The sequence below is a fragment of the Miscanthus floridulus genome, chromosome 15 (assembly GCF_019320115.1).
Source record: "Miscanthus floridulus cultivar M001 chromosome 15, ASM1932011v1, whole genome shotgun sequence".
Lineage (NCBI taxonomy): Eukaryota > Viridiplantae > Streptophyta > Magnoliopsida > Poales > Poaceae > Miscanthus > Miscanthus floridulus.
In genome coordinates, this window is record NC_089594.1 from 13,302,802 (window position 1) to 13,320,183 (window position 17,382).

General features: G+C 43.8%; 2 protein-coding genes across 2 annotated transcripts; both read left to right on the forward strand.

The window, feature by feature from the left end:
* Positions 1-1,234: 1,234 nt before the first annotated feature.
* Positions 1,235-5,896, forward strand: LOC136507020 (uncharacterized). Its single transcript, XM_066501878.1, has 5 exons — positions 1,235-1,313; positions 3,450-3,952; positions 4,148-4,308; positions 4,485-4,690; positions 5,646-5,896. The coding sequence occupies exons 1-3, from the start codon at positions 1,235-1,237 to the stop codon at positions 4,286-4,288; spliced, it is 723 nt and encodes a 240-aa protein (XP_066357975.1). The 3' UTR covers positions 4,289-4,308; positions 4,485-4,690; positions 5,646-5,896.
* Positions 5,897-12,147: 6,251 nt separating this feature from the next.
* LOC136507021 (uncharacterized) lies at positions 12,148-12,429 on the forward strand. Its single transcript, XM_066501879.1, has one exon. It carries the CDS (start codon positions 12,148-12,150, stop codon positions 12,427-12,429), a length of 282 nt encoding a protein of 93 aa, XP_066357976.1.
* Positions 12,430-17,382: the final 4,953 nt, after the last annotated feature.

Consider the following 17,382-nt stretch of genomic DNA (forward strand, 5'->3'; position numbering starts at 1 on the left):
AGATTTTTCTAGGTTAAAGTGAAACGATTTTCTAGTTTTAATTAAAAAAATGTTCAGCCTTAATAAAATATAAAAAATGTTCAATTTGCTTATTTACAATGTACTAATAAATATCATTTTATTTATTTTATTTGAAACTAATAATGTTCCAGTAGACATTGGCACTGCCCATGAAGGGGATAGATACTAAATCGAGAATAATAAAATTACCTCTCAAAATTAAGATTTTTGTTTGATTTTTATTAAAAATAGGTTACATTTTAACAAAGGACAACCTTACAAAGAAAAATTTTGTGTGCATAACTCGTGTAGAGACCAAAATAAAATTCTTTTTTTTATAAAAGACTAGCAAACATGCCCGTGCGTTGCAATGGGATCCAGTAAGTATTGGAATAAGATATCATATCATTATTGGATGAGAGTGAGTTGTAGCACGGGTCATGAGTTTGAGTCAAAAATTAAATTAACTTAGTGGTAAATTTTTTTGTTTCTTAAGGAACCAAAGGTTAAAATGGTTGTGGTATCTTATTTAATGTTTGTTTTTACTCTTATTATATTTATTTGAACACAAAAAAAACAGGTGGAGAAAACCATGAAAAACAATGAAAACAAAATCAGAAAAGTCGAGCTAGTGTCAAAAACAGCCACGAGAAAAAAAAATCTAAACATACTCGAAGCCAAATAGAAAGTAGTCATGACAAAAATTGGAATGTACTCTAGAAAATAGCCACGGAAAAAAATCAGAACATATTCGGAGCCAAAGTGGAAAACGTCCAAATCAAAACATAAAGCAACACTTACTCGGAGCAAGTAAAAATGGACAAACTAGAAAAAATTGAAAAAAGAACAAAAAAGAAACAAAACAAATAAATTCTACCCTTCTTTTCTCTGTATTAGATTTCTTTTTATTTTTGCATTTGAATTAAGATTCCTATCTAGGTTACTCAGAGTCAGAGAGATCGAATTGAATTAAGATTCCTAGCTATCCATACTATTAAATTTTTCCTATTTGGATTAGGATTCCTAGTTATATAAAGAAAAGGGCTATAGGTGATTTTCCACATTCACAAAGTTAGTTAAGGGATGGTCGGATAAAAAAATAGGTGGAGAGAAATTTTGCCTCTTTAATATTACTAGCAAAAGTGGTCGTATGTTGCAACGAAGTCGTTATCAGTTTCTAACTTCTGTCTGACTCGCCTTTAACACTCGGTGATGGTGGCCTCGAGCTCGTCATATGGTAGACGGGGTCACGGGGACAACGACAGTGCAGTTGGCTGTGGTGGAGGCAGAGGCGCATCGAAGGTGCGACCGAGGTAAACTGGACATGGATCCCATTTGGTGGCTTCAACAGAGCTAGGGCCCCCCTCACCTGCCAAGGCTAGGGTCAGGGGACTTGCCTGCTGCCATTTTCGATCGAATATTGCAAGAAGGAGATAGGTAAGGTGCCGATTTTTTTGGAGATCGAGCACAAAGACTGCGGGAGATTAGGCCAATGGGTGCACATAGTTGTTAGGAAGGGACCAGCAAAGCCCTCGATTAACGGTTTGCTTAGTCCACTCGATGGAACTGCTGGTATAGTATGGTTAATAGAGTCAAAATTTCATACTTACACCAACCAACTACATAGCGTAGTGGAAAAGGATGAGTTTCTTAACCTACAGGTTGTGAGTTTGATTCCTCTCTATACGCTTTTTCTTCTATTCTATTCCCAACAATTTGTCTTTCATGTGCACAACCTCCTCACTATTCTATTTCCTCCAATTTTATCCTTCATGTGCACAACCTACATAGGCTAGACTTGAATTCGGAGGAGGGGCGTGTGAATCGCGGTCGTCGTAGTGAGGTGCGCCACCGAGAGCCCACCGTGCATGGGCGGCACGAGCCACGTGGGTGAAGTCCTGCCCCAAAGTGTGGGCGGCACGAGCCGTGTCGGTGAAGCCCCACCCTAGACCTCCTGCTCTGTGAGTGCGCCTTAGGGTAGTCGCGGTCACCGCCGAGATGTTGCGCACGGGTAGGGGAAGTTGCGCGCAGGGGAAATGACGGCGCAAGCGGGAAGAAGGCGAGCGCGTGGGGAAGAAACAAACGGGAATTGTCCTTTTAATTTGGGGCTTGGCCTAGGGGCAGCCCCCAGAAATGGGTGCTGGAGGGAGGATTTGGGTGCTTGAGTAGAGGCCCTGCTGAAGGTGTGTTTTTGGCCTGGGTACCCATATTTAGCTATGGGGGCTCAAGTAGGAACCCTACTGGAGTTGCTTTGAAGGAGATGTAGAAGGATGGGCCAGACTATCAGAGTATGATGAACGGGTGTGGAAGTAAGCCTGTATCGAGTGACGACTCGGAGGTAAGCGAGCGGTTGGGTCATTCTAACGGGGTGCGGCCAGTTCTGACGAGGGGGTGCAGAAGCAAGCTTGTAGCACGAGCCTCTAGCGAGTGACGACCAAGAGGTGGGCAAGTGGTTGGGCCGTTGGAAACAAGAGTTGGGTTGGGTTAGATGAAAATTATTAGGTGGAGAGAAATTTGATCTTCTGAAAATTACAACAAATATGTCAGTGCGTTGCAACAGATTTATGGAAAACAATGACGATAATGGTACATATCTATTTATGTTTTATTATTTTTTATATATGATTTAAAAGCTATATTTATCTATGATCGCCATGATATCCATACTATAAGTTAATGTTACCAATATTATATACCGAATTAAAATACAATCTTATTATATTTTTTCATGTAAAGACAAAAAAATTTGTTAATCATAGATATATCATAACACATAACTTCAATTTTCAATATTATCCAATTGTTTGATTAGTTAGAGCATCTATTGATCTAATTTTAATAAAAATAAGATTTATTTTAAATCGTAACTATATCAACAAATTAGCAACGGAGAGAGTGGATTGCAGTTATTATTTGTTTCATATATGTATGAGAAAAAATATATATAGGACACGGCAAAATGCTAAAAAGGAAAAGTTATGAACGCGGACTCCGTGTAGAAGCATAAGAAAAAACCAAATCTACAGGAAAAAAATTCAGACACGATGTGCTAAAGAGAAAGAAATTACAATCGCATTTAAAAAAAAGAAATAATCATGGACCCCGTGATAGTGATGGACTTCAAATTCTAGACGTGGAGGAAAAAATCTAAAAAAAAGAATAGCGTAGGAGGAAAACATTTATTTGGTAGCTTAGGAGTCCGGATCACATACATGACCTAATATATTTTGGAATCAAACTCTGTATCATACAAGGCAAGAGCTATATACTAACACACGTGAGCATGAAATCGGACTCTGTATGAGCATGCTATTGAGAGCTCAGGGCTTCCTATAGCCCAGCTCAAACACCAGTTGATCCGACCAAACCAGCTAGTCACCCAGCAACCCGCCCCGGCCCATCTCGGCCCACCTAGCTACGCTGGCCCATCCCCAAAACCCTAATCACAGGACGCCCCCACCCTGCCGCCAGCCCGCCACCCGCCCTTCCCCAACCCCTACCGGCGGCGGCCCCCACCCACATTCAAACCGGCTGCTGGCGGCGCTCTTCTCCTCTCCAGCAGCGGCGGCACAGGGGACATGGACGCGACGGCGGCGCCCTCTTCCCCTCCTGCGACGGCGTCTTCCACTCCAGCCTGCGACGACCCTCCCACGCCCCGACGGCCGACGGCTTCCCCATCGCGGAGGCGGACGCGGCGGCTTCCCCATCGCGACGACGACTTCCGCGGCCCTCTCCCCACCCCTACGGCGACTGCGGCGGCCCTCCCAGCCCCCACCCCGATGACGGTCGAGGTGGCGCTCCTGGCCTGCGCGGATGGAGCACCTCGGCGGCGGCCCCCTTCCCCTCCCGCGGCGGCGCCCTCCTCGGGGCCATCCACGCAGTGTCGCGGCTCCTCCCGGCTACCTGCCGAGTTCTAGCGGCGCCGGCGACCCCTCACCTTTCGTACTCAACGGTATTACTCACTGCTTCTCTTCCCCTTTAATTTCAGTTTCGAAATTGTTCCCATCCTCACGTGAGATTTTGTTTCTGTGATTTTGTGATCTCTTAATCTCCATTTTAAATCCGTGAGATTACTCACTGCTTCTCCTTTCATTTCTACTAACTATTATCTTTGTTGGCGTTCTGTATTTTCGGTCATCCAAATCAGAGGCCGGAGCTGCTAGCGCCGAAGACCGGCGTGCTGCAGTCTGGTGATGGCAGAAAAGCATGGAACAGTGGTGGTTGTCCCTGGATGCTGGAGCGAGCTCTCACGTCGGCCATGTTTCAGGAGTGGAGCAGCGGCTACTAGTCCAGTATTTTGTTGTTTTGGTGAGCTCCTTGTTCGAGGATGTATAGATACAGACTATATGCTTAGGATTTTGAATCATGGCGTCAACCGCTATATGTTTCTTTTTATACATTGTTGGAAAAAAAATCTATGCATTATTGGAGTATATTTCTATACATTATCAGAGCACATTTCTATACATTATTGTTGGCTGCAGGTGAAGCGGCATCACTAATTGTGAAGGATCTTCTGGTGGCCATGTACTGCCCCCCCTCGGTGGCATCTACAGTGACTGTAACGGCCCCTGCCTTCCACCTGGCGGCACCCCCTGCCACGACGCCCCTCCCCTCTACCCTGCCGATGGCGACGACGGCCCCTTCTCCTTGCGGATCCAACCTTGCCTTTCGCCTGGGTCGCAGCAAGGTTTTATGTGCATTTTATTTTTTATTTGTATGCATCTTGAACCAACCGTGTAAGCAAGCAACCACTGGTTTTTGCATGAACAAGAATGGTTTCTATGCAGTCGAGAGGAAGCAGTTGCTTCTTAAGCCATAGTTGTGCCATGTTTTGATTCGATTTGGTCGCAGCATGGTAGGAACATGGGGTTGCGGCAAATGAAGAGCTAGCAATGCAAGCAAGCATGGTTTTCTATGCAATATTGATGCCTTCATTTAGAGACAAATTGTTTATGTGCTTGCATACATAAGTTTCTATGCATAGTAATTATGGTTCAGTGCAGGTTTTTAAAAAACTAGATTAATAATGATTCTCGTAGTTTGTTTTCATGTACTTTGATTTTTTATTTTCTATGCTTCTTGAGTCAACCGTGTAAGCAAGAAATCATCTAGAATTCTATACACTGTTGGAGCACACTTTATACATTGTTGGAACGCAATTTTATACATTGTTGGAGTACATTTATATTTAATGTTGGAACACATTTCTATACATTGTATTAACAGTTATCCATGCATTCTTGGAACACTTGTATACATCATTGGATGACATTTCTATACTTTGTTGTTACAAATTTCTATACAATTATCAATAATGGCTCTTGCAGTTTGTTTTCATGTACTTTGATTGTATGATCTGTTGGTCACATCCACCAATCTATAAATTTTTCTAGATTTTTTTGTCATGATTTTTGCATTAATGTAGCTGACATTAATTTTACCAATAGGTTTCTGTGCCTGCTAAACGATATTTCTATGCCTTACCCTGTAAGGTTTATGTGCCTATTAAAACATTTTTGTATGCCTTTTTTTTGCCATTGTAAGGTTTCTACATCTGCTGAAATATGTTTCTATTCCTATCTTGCCGCTGTAACGTTTTGCGCCTACTAAAATATGTTTCTATGCCTTTTGTTGTGATGTAGGATGGCTACAATGAATTCCTCTCCAGTCGGTGTGAAGGGTGACGGTGGCTCAGACAAAGCACAAGGCTTGCGCCGTTCACGACTTCCTTGCCTTGCGGCGATGGCGTAGTGTGATCTTGATGTAGTTGATGGGTTAATGTAAAAAGTTGATGTAGTTGATGTTACAACAAATTTTGACACATGCAGTTATCCGTGCACTTCTACACAATTTAATACATTATTGAAGCACTTTTCTACGCTTTGTTAGAACACTTCGACATACATTGTTGGAACAATTATTTGTACGCTTCGACACAATTCTATACATTGTTGGTACGTAATTCTATATATTGTTGGGACACAATTCTATACATTGTTAGAGTAGTTGTCTGTAAATTTTTACAGTAGTTGTCTGTAAATTTTTACACAATTGTGTACACTGCTCGAACACAATTCTATACATTGTTGGAGCATATTTTTATTTAATGTTGGAACACATTTCTATGCATCGTAGGAATAGTTATCCATGTAGCTGACATTTCTATCCATTGTTGGATGACATTTCTATTCATGTAGCTGACATTAATTTCAAAATTAGTTTTCTACTCCTGCTAAATCAGTGAGAAGCATGTTGTGAGATGGGATCATTATGGATAGTCTACCCTAGTGGGTAGTGTTTTATATGTTTATATGCATTGTTCCTCTATTGAATAAACATCACCTAGAGGAAAGCACAGTGTGGGTGGGTAGTTACAATGTTCGTTATAATAATCCCCTAGTGGGAAGGGTTTTGCGGGTTTCTAAGCATTGTTCCTCTATTAAATAATCATCCTCTGGTGGAATGTCCATCTCATAGAGAGGTTTTTATGTGATAACAAAATTAATTATTATTCATCAAACTATTAATTTTTATGCAATATCGGTGCAAAAATGTTTCTACGTATCTTTGACCATTGATTCTATGAATATGATTGTCCATCACGTGCTATTTTTTAAATTTCAAATTTCGGAGAAGACGAGATCATCTCCATGTTTTTACACTTGTGGTCTCCATGTTCTACGCATTGTTCCCATGTTAATTATATGTCTCCATATTGGGAAGCATGATGATGGTCGAGGGCCCAGGGCTACAAATAGCTATTGGAAGCCCCACCCAGCCCCCACAAAGCTGACGCGCACGCAGGTGGGGGCCCATGGGGACCCAACCGATCGGACGCATAAAATCCTAGGTCCGGCTGCGCAGAAATGTTTTTAGCGCGACGATACATAAAATCTAGTGGTTGCATAAATTAAAATCAATTCGTTACCGTATAAAAACCTCTCCGCAAGTGGGACGTCCACTCTAATCTCTTCTATTTTTTCGCGATAATTTCTCAACGAAACATCCGATTCAAAACCGTTTTCACCAGTGAACTCCTGATATTTTTGTGCACGATTCAAGATCTATTATGAATATATTTTTTGAAAAAAAATAAAATTCATAAATTTGCGCATTAAGATATAGAGTTTTATGTTGTCGTCTGTGCATAGAATCTTGTGAGGGAGAGCACAGATGCATGGAGACGATCTTGTCTTCTCTAAAATTTGAAATTTGAATCATGGCACATGATGGACGATTGGATGCATAGACATGGAGACCGCAAAGCGTAAAACATGGAGACGATCTCGTCCTCTCCAAAATTTGAAATTTGAATCATGGCACGTGATGGACGATTGGATGCACAAAATCAATGGTCAAGATGCGCAGAAAAGTTTTTGGCACTGATATTGCATAGATTACTGGTTGGATGAATAAAATTTTAATTTGTTACCGTGTAAAATCCTCTCCGCGAGATGAACATTCCACTTGACACAACCGTGATTGCCACCACAAAAAGATCATGCTTCACACTATAGGGTTGTATAATTAATATGGGAACAATGCATAGAAGATGGAGACCGCAAGCATAAAACATGGAGACAATCTCGTCTTCTCCAAAATTTAAATTTTGAAAAATAACAAGTGATGAACGATCGGATTCGTAGAATCAATGGTCAAGATGCGCAGAAACGTTTTTGGCACCGACATTGCATAGAAATTAGTAGTTAGATAAATAAAAATTAATTTTCTTACCGCATAAAAATTAGTGTTCCAACAATGTATAGAATTGCATACCAACAATGTATAGAATTATGTAGAAGCACATAGATAATTGTTCCAACAATGTATCTCGAAGTGTTCTAACAATGTATAGAAGAGTGCTCCAACCATGTATACAATTGTGTAGAATTGCACAGATAACTGCTCCAAAATGTATACAAATTTGTTGCAATAATGTATAGAATACATACCAAGTTACAATTTAGCCATGCATAGAAACTTATGCACATAAGCATAAGAACACAAAATCAACCAACAAAATCAAAGCTAGCAGCCACCATGGGGAGGTAGGGGAGGGGAGGATGCACCATCGGGTGGGAGGGAGAGGGGGTGATGTGGAGGCCACGCGCATATCCACCATTGGGAGGTCGGGCCGCCGGTTGTGAAGGGGGTGGCCGCGTGCCGTCGGTCATGGATGGGTTTGCTGCACGCCGTTGTTTGGGAAGGGGGTGGCCGCGTGCTGCCGGTCAATGGAGCGGGGATCCGATGCCGCCACAGCAGGGGTATTGGGGCTAACGAGGGGGCAAGGGGAGGCCGCACAAAAACATCCTTCCAACCATCCTACATCACAACAAAGGCATATAAACATGTTTTAGCAGGCACAAAAACCTTAAAGTGGCAAAGAAAGGCAAAGAAACATGTTTTAGTACGCGCATAAATCTTACAGCGGCAAGAAAGACATGTAAACATGTTTTTGATGACACAAAAATCTATTATGGTCCCAACCCAAACCTTGCCTGTCACTTGGGTGAATGTATAATTAATAGAGAAATAATTTTACACAATTCTATACATTGTTGGTACATAATTTTATACATTGTTCTATGCATTGTTTGGGTTGGGCCGTCACGATCCTGGTACAATAATCCCCTAGAAGGGAGGGGGGTTTTAGGTTCTATGCGTTGTTCCTATATTAATTATACTTTGCTAGAGTGAGAATAATGGTTTGTGTTGGGGTTGTCGTGGTTTTGGATAAAATAATCCCCCACAGGGGAGGGTTTTTATTGCGTTCCATGCATTGTTTCTCTATTAATTATACATTCACCCAAGTGGGAGGCAAGGTTTGGGTTGGGACCATAATAGATTTTTGTGCCTGCAAAAACATGTGTCTTTCTTGCTGTTGTACGGTTTTTGCGCGTACTAAAACATGTTTCTATGCCTTTCTTTGAAACTGTAAGGTTTCGGCGACTGCTAAAACATGTTTCTATACCTTTGTTGGGATGTATGATGGTTGGAAGGATGTTTCTGTGTGGCCTCTCCAGTCCCTCGTCGCCCCCAATACCCCTTGCTATGGCGGCATCGGATCCCTGCTCCACCGACCAGTGGCACGCAGCCACCCCCTTCCCAATCGGTGGTGTGCGGCAAACCTATCCATGACCAGCGGAACGCGGCCACCCCTCCATGACCGATAGCACGTGGCCACCCCCTACACGATCGGCGGCCCAACCTCCCAATGGTGGATTTGCTCGCGGCCTCCACATCACCCGCTGTCCCTTCCACCCGGCGACACATCCTCCCCTCCCCTACCTCCCAATGGTGGCTGCTATCTTTGATTTTGTTTGTTGATTTTGTGTTATTATGCTTGTGTGCATAAGTTTCTATGCATGGCTAAATTGTAACTTTGTATGTATTGTTTATATTGTTACAACAAATTTGTATACATTATTGGATCAGTTATCTATGCACTTCTATACAATTATATACATGGTGGGAGCACTCTTTTATGTATTGTTAGAACACTTCGACATACATTGTTGGAACAATTATCTGTGCGCTTCTACACAATTCTATACATTGTTGGTACATAATTCTATACATTGTTGGAACACTAATTTCTATGCGGTAAGAAAATTAATTTTTATTCATCTAACTACTAATTTCTATGCAATGTCGGCGCCAAAAATGTTTCTGCGTATCTTGACCATTGACTCTATGAATCCTATCGCCCATCACTTGCTATTTTTCAAATTTCAAATTTTTAAGAAGATGAGGTCTCCATGTTTTACGCTTGCAATTTCCATGTTCTATGCATTGTTCCCATGTTAAATATATGTCCCCATAGTGGGAAGATGATGTTGGTGGAGGCAATCACGATCGTGGAATATCCATCTCGCGGAGAGGTTTTTACACGGTAACATAATTAATTTATTCATCCAACCACTAATTTCTATGCAACGTCAGCGTCAAAAACTTTTCTGCGCATGTTGACCATTGATTATATGTATCCAATCAACCATCACTTGCCATGATTCAGATTTCAAATTTTAGAGAAGACGAGATCATCTCCATGTTTTTACGCTTGCGGTCTCCATGTTCTATGCATTTTCCTATGTTAATTATACACCCTCATAGTGGGAAGCATGATGTTGGTGGAGGCAATCACAGTTATGTTAGGTTTAATGTCCATTTTACGGAGAGGTTTTTACATGGTAACAAAATTAGTTTTTATTCATCCAACCGCTAATTTCTATGCAACGTCGGTGCAAAAACCTTTCTACGCATCTTTGATCCTATGCATCCAATTGGCCATCACGTGCCATGATTAAAATTTCAAATTTTGGAGAAGACAAAATCGTCTCCATGTTTTACGCTTGCGGTCTTCATATTCTATGCATCGTTCCCATGTTAATTATACACCCCTATAGTGGAAAGCATGATGTTGTGGAGACAATCACGGTTATGTTAGGTGAAATGTCCATCTCACGGAGAGGTTTTTATACGGTAACAAAATTAATTTGTATTCATCCAACTACTAATTTCTATGCAACGTCGGTGCAAAAAACTTTTTTGCACATCTTGACCATTCTTTCTATGCATCCAATTGGCCATCATGTGCCGTGATTCAAATTTCAAATTTATGAATTTTAAAATTTTTCAAAAAAAATATACACAATGGATCTTGAATCGTGCACAAAAATATCAGGGGTTCAATAGTGAAAGCCGTTTGTGAATCGGATGCTTCGTTGAGGAATTATAATGAAAAAACGAAAGAGATTAGATTATATGTGCGCATGCATGCATACGTCAGCTTTGTCAGGTTGTATCAGCTGGAAGTCCTGCTCGCGCGAGACGATTCTATGTGGTAACGAATTAATTTTAAATCATCCAACTACTGATTTCTATGCAACATCGCGATAAAAACTTTCCAACGCAGCTTGACATGGGATTTTATGCATCCGAATCCGCTGAGTCCGCAGGGTCCCACCTGCACGTGCGCGTCAGCTCCACGGACCTGAATGGTTGGGCTGGGTGGGGTGGCTGGTTGGGGCTCTCCGTTAGCTATTGGAAGCCCCGGGCTCCCGATGGCTATATATATGTGTGTGCGCGCGCGCGCGTTCGGATAAAAAAACTCTCCAGTGTCCGGTAGTTAGGAGAAGGTGAACGACAAAATGAATGGACGAAAAAAATGGTCGAAAATTTTGCTTCTTACACTGGATTAGTATCTTTCACACATCACACGTTCATGAGATGAGTAAGAGAGGGCGAGGTCTCGCGCTCTCCGTCAGTCTCACATTATAGATCAAAGGATCGGCTGAGCGACACGAAGGTAAGTTCTTCTGGCAACTTGGAAGAGGAAACTGAGATGGAGAATGAGAACGGCGAATGGAAGTTCGTCGGTTGTTGTAGTCGTCGGATGACATCCGATCCTGCAACGGACCTCCGTCGCTTGGGAACAAGGTCTAAGTTCTGGGCTCTGGTAGACGATGATGATTCCGATGAGGAGGTCACGTCCCAATCACCATTAATGCCGGACCTGGTTCGCCATGCAGTGGTCCATGGCTTCTCTACGGCACATTTGTATGAGGCAGAGATGGCGCTGCAAGACTCATCGGTTCACCGGCGAGTAGAGGAACCTCCTACTCTGGGTTCCATGGATACAAAGCCTGTAATGGTTCGGAAGATCTTGAAAGCGCTGATGGATGTGCGGCGGATGGCGGTGAAGCCATGGTCCGGGAAACTACCGTGACCAAGGGTATCACCGGCGATGACACTTGGTGACTGTGTGGTTAGGTCTGGGCATGGCTGACGGTCAGCCATCCAGGGCACTCTCTTGCAGACCTTGCAGCGGCTTCTCTCACCGACGCCAGCGTTGGGGACCGTCGGTGATCGTATTCAATTTCAAACTCCGTGTGATCCAATTTCACCACATGGCAAGGAGACCCCGTCTCTGTCCGGCAATCTCGCTGGGTCGGGTGGGCCTAGGATGAGGACCAATGTGGGCCTCATGTGTAGATTGGGCTAGGACGTAGGACCTGTCGTTGCGGCAAATTAGCTCCGCGTTTCCTACTGGGGAAATACGACCTCGACAGAATCAACTCTAGAACCCTAGCCGCCACTCCCTCTCCGGTTTTCCCCTCGTATGTTCATGTGGTGCTTTCAGGCATGGCGACGGTGGGAGCAGCAGGAGCGGGGAACAGTGGTAGCGGCAATGGTGGCGATGTTGGAGGACGGGGATTCGGAGCCGGTTGTAGCGGTGGAGGCATACGTGGTGGTCGACATGGCCACGGCGGCGGGTACGGCTACAACAACAACGATGACAGTGCGTTCTTCAATGGCCCTCGCTTGAACCCCAACCTCGGGTCCCACCCGCCTAACTATGGTCCAGGCTGGGACTATGAATGGGGACGAGACGGTCGGCACAATGGCAATGGGAACCGTGGCTAGAATGGCGGATTTCAGCAAGGACGGAATTACCAACGTCATATGCCGCAACGATTTCAGAGGGTGCCAGCACAAGCTCAAGCACAACAACAGGCATCAACACCTCCACATTTGTTGAATTAGTCAGCGAGCCAGCAACAGCTTGCACCTCAACCTCCGCAGATAACCTCTGGACCAGCGCATTAGCCACCGTCGATGCAACCAGGGGTGGGGACAGAACAGAAGCAACAGGCTACCAAGGGACAGCAACAAGGAGGAGGGGAACATCTACAGATTAATGAGAAAGAAATAGTGTCGACTGAGCACAGCATGAACAAGGACTTGGGGCGGCAGTCGGCGTCTCAAGTTTTGCAGGGTTCCTCTTCCGCTGCTGGGACATCGGAAGTGCGGGCTGAGAACTTGGAGATAATAAAGGCCAGTACTGGTGCTATGGATGTGCAAAGGACAGCTACTACCAAGATGTGTAGGCGATGTGGAGTCAAGGGACACTTGATGTTCGAATGCACAGTGGTGGTCTACTGCGAAATTTGTAAGAGTACTGATCATGCTATGATTCGTTGTCCCATTCTCAAACAGGCCAAACCGGTAGTACAATTGGTTGGTCAGGCTGCTAATCCACTTACAAGTTTTTACATTCCTCATGCACGCCTATTCAGCCAGCTAAGAAAGACTCTAGATTGGCTTTAGTATCTACTATCGGCAAGAACTTGACAGAGGAGGAAGTCGTGGCATATTTGAGGGTTTTGATCTCTGATACTTCTGCATGGGAAGTGAAACGCCACAATGGTTTTGAGTTTAACGTTCTTTTGCCTACGAAAGCTGACCTTACTAAGATGACAAGGTTTAACGCGGAGATGAAGGAAGGGGTGACTCTCAAATTTGAAGAATTTAAGGAAGAAGAGGAATATTTTGGACATGTCTTGCCAGTGGTTTGGATGCGGGTCACGAATCTACCAACGATTCTGAGGGAATATGTCATTTTGTGGGCACTAGGAACTCTCTTTGGTGTCACTCAGGAGGTGGACATGGTTACCACAAGAGCTAGCAATTTTGGGCGGTTTGCAGTGGCGGTACTGGAGCCTGATGCAATCCTGACAAAATTGGACGTTATCATCGGCAATAGATACTTCCAGTTGATTTTTGAGGTTGAACCATTTTTGCCAAATATTGGACTGCGGAGCAGAACGAACACTCAAAATGAGGGGATTAAAGATCATGGTTTTGGAACAGCAAAGGACACCGAGATGAAGGAGGCAGAAAATACCAAAGACTCTTTTCCTTCAGATGCTAATATTAAAAACACAGAAGCTAGTCATGAGACCGGAAAGGAAACTCATGAGGCACAAATGATGGAAGATTTTTCAAATGATGATCTGCTAGACGAGGAAAATGACCTTAGTGATGCAGTTTATTCCTTTTTAGGGGTTCAGAAAGGGAACTCGGTGGAGGTGAGAAACGCGGCAACACTTGCTGCTTCGGCACCGGCACGTTTGTCGTCTAGGCCAAGTGGGAAATTGGTGAACGCAGTTTCTATGACACAGAAAATTACACAATCCTCTCGTGCGGAGAAATCAGAGGCTTTGGAAAGTGCAACAATGGGAACAACGCAGCGACCCATAGAAACGTTGCTGGGTACTGAACAAGGCGCGAAGGGATTGGATACACAGGCTGCAGTGGCAAATTCAAAAAAGGTGCATAACTTGGGCCAGCCGACTATGCCGGCTACTGGAACTACAGCTCGGGAGACGAAGCTTACTCCTCTCAGGCAGCCATCTGGAATGATGGACGAGGAACAGATGGAAGTTTCACTTGGGCATTTTGGTGGGCCAACAGAAGGTGACGCATAGCACCATGGTGACTCTGATGCAATGTTGGAGGTATGAATAGTGGCAAATGGTGAAACAAAAAATGATCTGGGGAGTATGATGAAGATGGCGGTTTTGTCTCACTACTGGAAACGGAGGCTTTGCCGAGTGCAAAATTCTTTGTCGAGTGTCAAAAATCGGGCACTCGGCAAAGACCTTCGTTGCCGAGTGCCACACTTGGCAAAGAGTTCTTTGCCGAGTGTCGGGCACTCGGCAAAGGACTTATTTGCCGAGTGTCAGACTCTCGGCAAAAGCTCGACACTCGGCAATGGCTGCCCCGTGTAATGATGTTCGGCCACGTCCTTCTTTGCCGAGTGCCTGTTGTTAGGCACTCGGCAAAGATTTTATTTTATTTTTTTAAAATTTCTTTGTCAAGTGTCTCAGCTCTGGCACTCAGCAAAGATTTAAAATTTTTTTAAATGTCTTTGCCGAGTGCCCTGGCAAAGAGGAAATTTAAAAAAAATCAAAACCCTCTTTGCCGAGTGCCTTATTCGTGGCACTCGGCAAAGACCCCCTTTACCGAGTGCCAAACCCCGGCACTCGGCAAAGTTTTTTTTGCCTCCAAATTTTTTGTGCAGCCCTTTTAAGGCACTAGGAACTCCTAGTTAGAATTTGGCGATTTTTTATGGCTTTTTGATATATTTAGTTACTTTATTTATTTTACTTGAATTTTTTCGAAAAATATAATTTTGAACTGCACGTGGTACGAATACTGGAATTTAATGATTCAAAAAATGATAGTCATGTTACTGAGTGTAGTGTGAGGCCGTATGCAGGAACGGACCCGAAATTTTGGACATCTTGTTCACGAAACATGACCGCGAACTTGCGTGCGAAGTGTTTTTAAATTCTATAAAAAGCAAACAAAGTCCGAAAATCATGAAACTTGTTGAGATGTCATGATATCATATGTGGAGGCTATGATAAAAATTTTAGAAGTTTTCGTGCACGTTGTCATGTACGATGCTTACAAACCAGAACATCTCTACATGTGATATCTGATCTTCTGTGCGGGACCTAGGTGGTTGTGTCGGGTGGTAACGCATGGCTAGTCAACGGCATCCTGGGTCTTCTATGCAGGCAACACTTCCCCGGTATTGTCACATATGCATCGAAGACGGAGCCGGCCTACTCGTTTGACCACTACGGAGCCGGCCTACGATCCGAGCACGCGGAACTTCGATGGAGAGGCCGTCATGAGGGCGGGTCAAGGCAAGAAGCATGGGTGGTTCTGGCTTGGCGATGGCGTCATCGACACAGCCTCTACTCCATCTCTCCCCCAGATCCGAGCACGGAGCACGAGCGAGAGCCCGGCCATTCGCACACGGCCGACCACTGCACAGCACCGGGTCGACGCACTCAAGGTTATTCCTATTTTACTCATCATACATTGATCTTTACACACCTTAATTAGCTTTGCATTACTGAAACATTGGAGTGAAATATTGCAGGTCCGGCTGAAACAAGCAATGAGGCAACGTCAGGAGCTGGAGGCCGGGCAGCAGAGGATGGCGGCCCAGCTGGAGGCTGAGCGGGCCGAGCGGCAGGCCCAGGCGCAGAGGTTGACGGACATTACGGAGTTCCTACTAGGACTTAGGCAACATGTGGGCTTCTCTCTGCTACCTGGGCTGTTGGTTCCACCTTCATCTCCGCGTCCTGCAGCTATAGCTACTCCTGTGAGTATGAAAGTTTTTTACTTTCGCTTGTGCTTTGCTTGTATGGCCTCTACCTTCCTAGATTAGCTATCCAAATAATCTTGTCTAACATGCAATCTTTTCTCCTTTGTGTAGTCTCCATCTGATGGTGGTTCGAATAATCCACCTCATGCACCTCCGAATGATGGAACTGGGCCTTCACCACAATCGCCTTGGCCGAGATGAGTGCATGTTGTATTTTTTCATTTGTTGTTCACTTTGTGATATACTTGTGATGCACTTGTGGACTTTGATGGACTTGTGTATTTATTTGGATGGACTTGAGCACTTATTATTATATATGTGATATATATTGTGATGGATGTGATATGTGCAGATGGATGTGTGGATGGATGAGATATATATGTGATGGATGAGATATATATGTGATGAATGAGATATATATGTGATGAATGAGATATATATGTGATATATGTTTGTATGAATTTATTTGTCATGATGGAATATAAAAAAAATTAAAAATTGCAGTTTTTTGTCACTTTGCCGAGTGTTGCACTCGGCAAAGGACCCCTTTGCCGAGTGCAATGGTCACAGCACTCGGCAAAGCTGGAAAAATTGATGTTCAGAAAACTATTTTTCCAACTTTGCCGAGTGTTGTGACCATGGCACTCGGCAAATAAATTTTTAAAAAAATTTAAACTTTGCTGAGTGCCGGACTGAGGGCACTCGGCAAAGAATTTTTTTTAAAAAAAAATTCAAACTTTGCCGAGTGCCGGACAAAGGGCACTCGGCAAAAATTTTAAAAAAAAATAAACTTTGCCAAGTGCCGGACTGAGGGCACTCAGCAAAGGAATTTTTTAAAAAAAATTAAACTTTGCCGAGTGCCGGGCAGTGGGCACTCGGCAAAGAAATTAAAAAAATCAAACTTTGCCGAGTGCCGGACAGGGGGCACTCGGCAAAGAAATTTAAAAAAATATAAAAAAAACTTTGCCGAGTGCCTGAAGGTTGGCACTCGGCAAAGAAATTTTGTAAAATAAAAAATAAAAACTCTTTGCCAAGTGCCTGAAGGGTTGGCACTCGGTAAAGAATTTTTTTAAAAAAAAATAAAAAATCTTTGCCGAGTGCCTGCCGGGTTAGCACTCGGCAAAGCGACCGTCAACGGGACCGGCGCCGTGACGATTGCTTTTCTTTGCCGGGTGTCCTCGGGGCACTTGGCAAAGCCTTTGCTGAGTGCCCGGTAAAAGACACTCGGCAAAGAGGACTTTGCCGATCAATTTTTTGCAGTGTGTTCTTTGCCGAGTGTCGCACGCGGCAAAGGCTTTGCCGAGTGCAATCTGGCCTTTGTCGAGTGCCTGAGGCACTCGGCAAAGAACCTGAATCTAGTAGTGTCTGATGGAGAGCTCACTCCGGTGCGGTGTAGTAAGTAGAATGCAGAT